The sequence below is a fragment of the Anneissia japonica genome, unplaced genomic scaffold (genome assembly GCF_011630105.1).
Source record: "Anneissia japonica isolate Jap-2015-1 unplaced genomic scaffold, ASM1163010v1 scaffold13620_len2895_cov147, whole genome shotgun sequence".
In the NCBI taxonomy this organism is placed as follows: domain Eukaryota; kingdom Metazoa; phylum Echinodermata; class Crinoidea; order Comatulida; family Comatulidae; genus Anneissia; species Anneissia japonica.
This window is the reverse complement of record NW_022698325.1, coordinates 1-2,895: the sequence shown is the minus strand read 5'-3', so window position 1 is coordinate 2,895 and position 2,895 is coordinate 1. Positions and strand designations below refer to the sequence as shown.

Below are 2,895 nucleotides of genomic sequence, written 5' to 3'. Positions count from 1 at the left end.
AAAATCGTATTGTCAAATTTTTTAGAACTAAATTGACAAGGCTCCACAGAGTATCAGCTTGTGAGCAGACTTGATAAGGAGACCTAATTTTTGTTTCTAAACCGCAATCCACTGATTTTTTTTTCGATATAACTTTACCACCCTTTAAACCATGAAAACAATCCTTTGCAAGATGTTTTAAAATGTTGGTTATATACAACATGGCCCATGTTCATATTAACAATAATCATTTGTGTTTCATTGACTTTTTCCAATTAATTTTTTGGTATAGAATTGCAATGGATTATACCTTAATAATTTGCTCGGGTAGGCATTTTGTAAAGGGACATGATCCTATCAGACTACCATTTTGTGTAAAAATGAATCATAAATTATCACTGATTACTTACTTTGCAGGTAGAGGAGCTGGCTTAGATTCATCAGCCATACACACAAGTAGAAGCACTCGTGACAGTGTCGATATACCACCTACTGAACGAAAAACCGTTTGGTATGGTTGGTCCTAAAAAAAAACACACACACACATGCTAGGGATATCGTAGAATACATTTGTTTTTCAGTACTTGCCGAATGGTCGATTGCATAGCTCTACCCATGAGTATAACTGTGTATATGACAGGATGTTATGGCATCGAATGCTATTTGGCTCTGCATATTATGTATTATAACACACCTTAATAGAGTCCAGTCATTTGACTGGTTGTTTTCGTACCATGCGACATTAGTTATCTTGCCCATGTCATCACTCACTGTTGAAATTTTGTTCCACCGTGCATTTGTTTTCCCATCTGAATGGGACCAGGGATAATATTACAGTAACTTTATTTTAAGTTTTAGTCTTGCATAGCCTTCAGTTGCCTGAGTCATAATAATAAAACCATAAATGAATAAAGTCAGGCACTCGCTACATCGTACAACGGTCGCACGACCATCGGGGACAACAAATCAAACTCCACTCCCTGTAATTTTTAGACGACACAACGCCGTCTGTTATGTCCATGGCTGTCTGAAGGGAACGCAATTAAAAACATTACGCGAGTGTCGTCGAGTTGCGATCACCATTGAATCACAACGGCTGACAACTGTCTTTGATCAGTGTAGACTCTGAAATCAGGTTCAGCTTCTTACCTTCTTCACCAGCAACCTTCCTATTTCTCCTAACGCCCTATCAAGAGCTGAGATCTTGTTCTGTGGCCATTTTCCATTACCCTCTGACTGAAGATATTTGTTGATGTCTTTGGTCAATTTCTGCAGTCTGGTGGAAGGTAAGGATGAGCAATTATTATAACACAACTATCATTGCTATCAAGATCAGTGTCATTATTACCTAAACAATTATCATAATTATCACGACACTACATCACCATCAACATCATCCTTATCACCACTATTATCACAATCAACATCATCATCCTCATGATCATCACCAACACCATGATCGCCATCAGCATCACTACCATAACCATCACCAAGACCACGCAAGAATCCAATGTCTAAAACTCATCTTTTTTATCAATGTTCTCACATCACCATTTAAAAAAATCTAGAATACTTACTTAGCACGGCATTCAGAAGAGCCACCAGCTTGTGACTTGGTGGGCAAGTTGGTCTCGTACTCCTTTCCTCTTGAACTCATACGCTGACGAAGCTTCCTTGCCCGTTTCCTCAATCCCTTCTGACGTTCCTTCTCTGCAATCTGCTTAGCATCAGGCTCGTCTGAAGGTGCTTGTACAATGTATTTAAGTGAATAACTCTCCTAGATTCAAAAAATAAAACCGGAGGACATTTACAGAATGAATTCTATAGTAGCAGCTTAACAAAATTACTAAACTCTAAACTGTTTGTCGTCAGCTAATGTGTGTGCACTAACACTAGGGTCTCTGGGTAAACACTAGCTTGTGTCAAAGTTTAGAGAACAGAAACAATAGTCGCCTTCTGTTTGAGGAAAAATATTGGTAACATGTATGTAAAACAATCAACGGAGAGTAGGGATTGTCTCTGGCTATACAAACTATCAAACCAGAGGAAACTTGGAGTTTTGCTTCATATGATGAAGTATTAAGATGTAACTATTTCAAATTTTAAAAACTAATTAGATACAATAAATACAAAAGAGTATAACAGGGTATAGCTGGATATATAAAAAGCAATTGTGTGTCATGTCATAGCTGGATATATAAAAAAAACAATTGTATTTCATGTTATACATATTCCCATTGAGTCTAAAATCAAAGCATGAGTCACTTATACAATCGCCATATTTTACCCGGTCTTCTTCAGATAGCTGTAGATCTGCATGCTTTTCATTGAATGCCAGTGCATGTTTTCTTCCCTTCAAGTGACTCAACAGGTAAACTTCTGAAGGAATCTATTAGACAAATCAACATACAAATTTGAGTTTCATTATATTTACTCAAGGTAGCAAATACATTGCAGTAACATAGTATCTTATTTAATGAAATCACTAATGAAAATATTAACAATTATAATAATGTTGGTTCTATATATTGCAAAGTACAAATTAAACTTCAAGATCCCCAAACCGTTTCAAAACATTTTTAGGAAAAAAAACCAAAAAACATTCCTCAATTTTTAACACTTTATCAAAAGTCACTCATATATATCAATTGTACTTACTGGCATATTGCACAGGGTACAGACTTTCTTCTTATCATACGGCTTCTGCTGTGGAGCAAGATCGGTCGTTCGGTAATGTCTGAGCATGCTCAGTTCAACTGCTTTTTCACGTTTTTGCTCAAGATGTTCAGTGTGGCGACGAGAGCTTTCATCTTGCTGTTTGGGACAAAAATTAGGGAATTGTAATATGTTTATATTAATAATAATAATAATATTTATTCGGCAAAGTAAAAAGTATACATACAATATTCTTGCCAG

The 2,895-nt window shown here is 36.2% G+C and overlaps 1 protein-coding gene across 1 annotated transcript; it reads right to left on the bottom strand.

The window, feature by feature from the left end:
• Positions 1–389: 389 nt before the first annotated feature.
• LOC117102506 (S phase cyclin A-associated protein in the endoplasmic reticulum-like) lies at positions 390–2,794 on the bottom strand (the record flags this gene model as incomplete). The annotated part of the gene is made up of 5 exons (XM_033242798.1): positions 2,638–2,794; positions 2,267–2,368; positions 1,557–1,756; positions 1,129–1,255; positions 390–502 (listed from the first exon to the last, which is right to left on the bottom strand). Coding segments are annotated over exons 1-5 (629 nt in total), but the record flags the coding sequence as incomplete, so codon positions are not given.
• Positions 2,795–2,895: the final 101 nt, after the last annotated feature.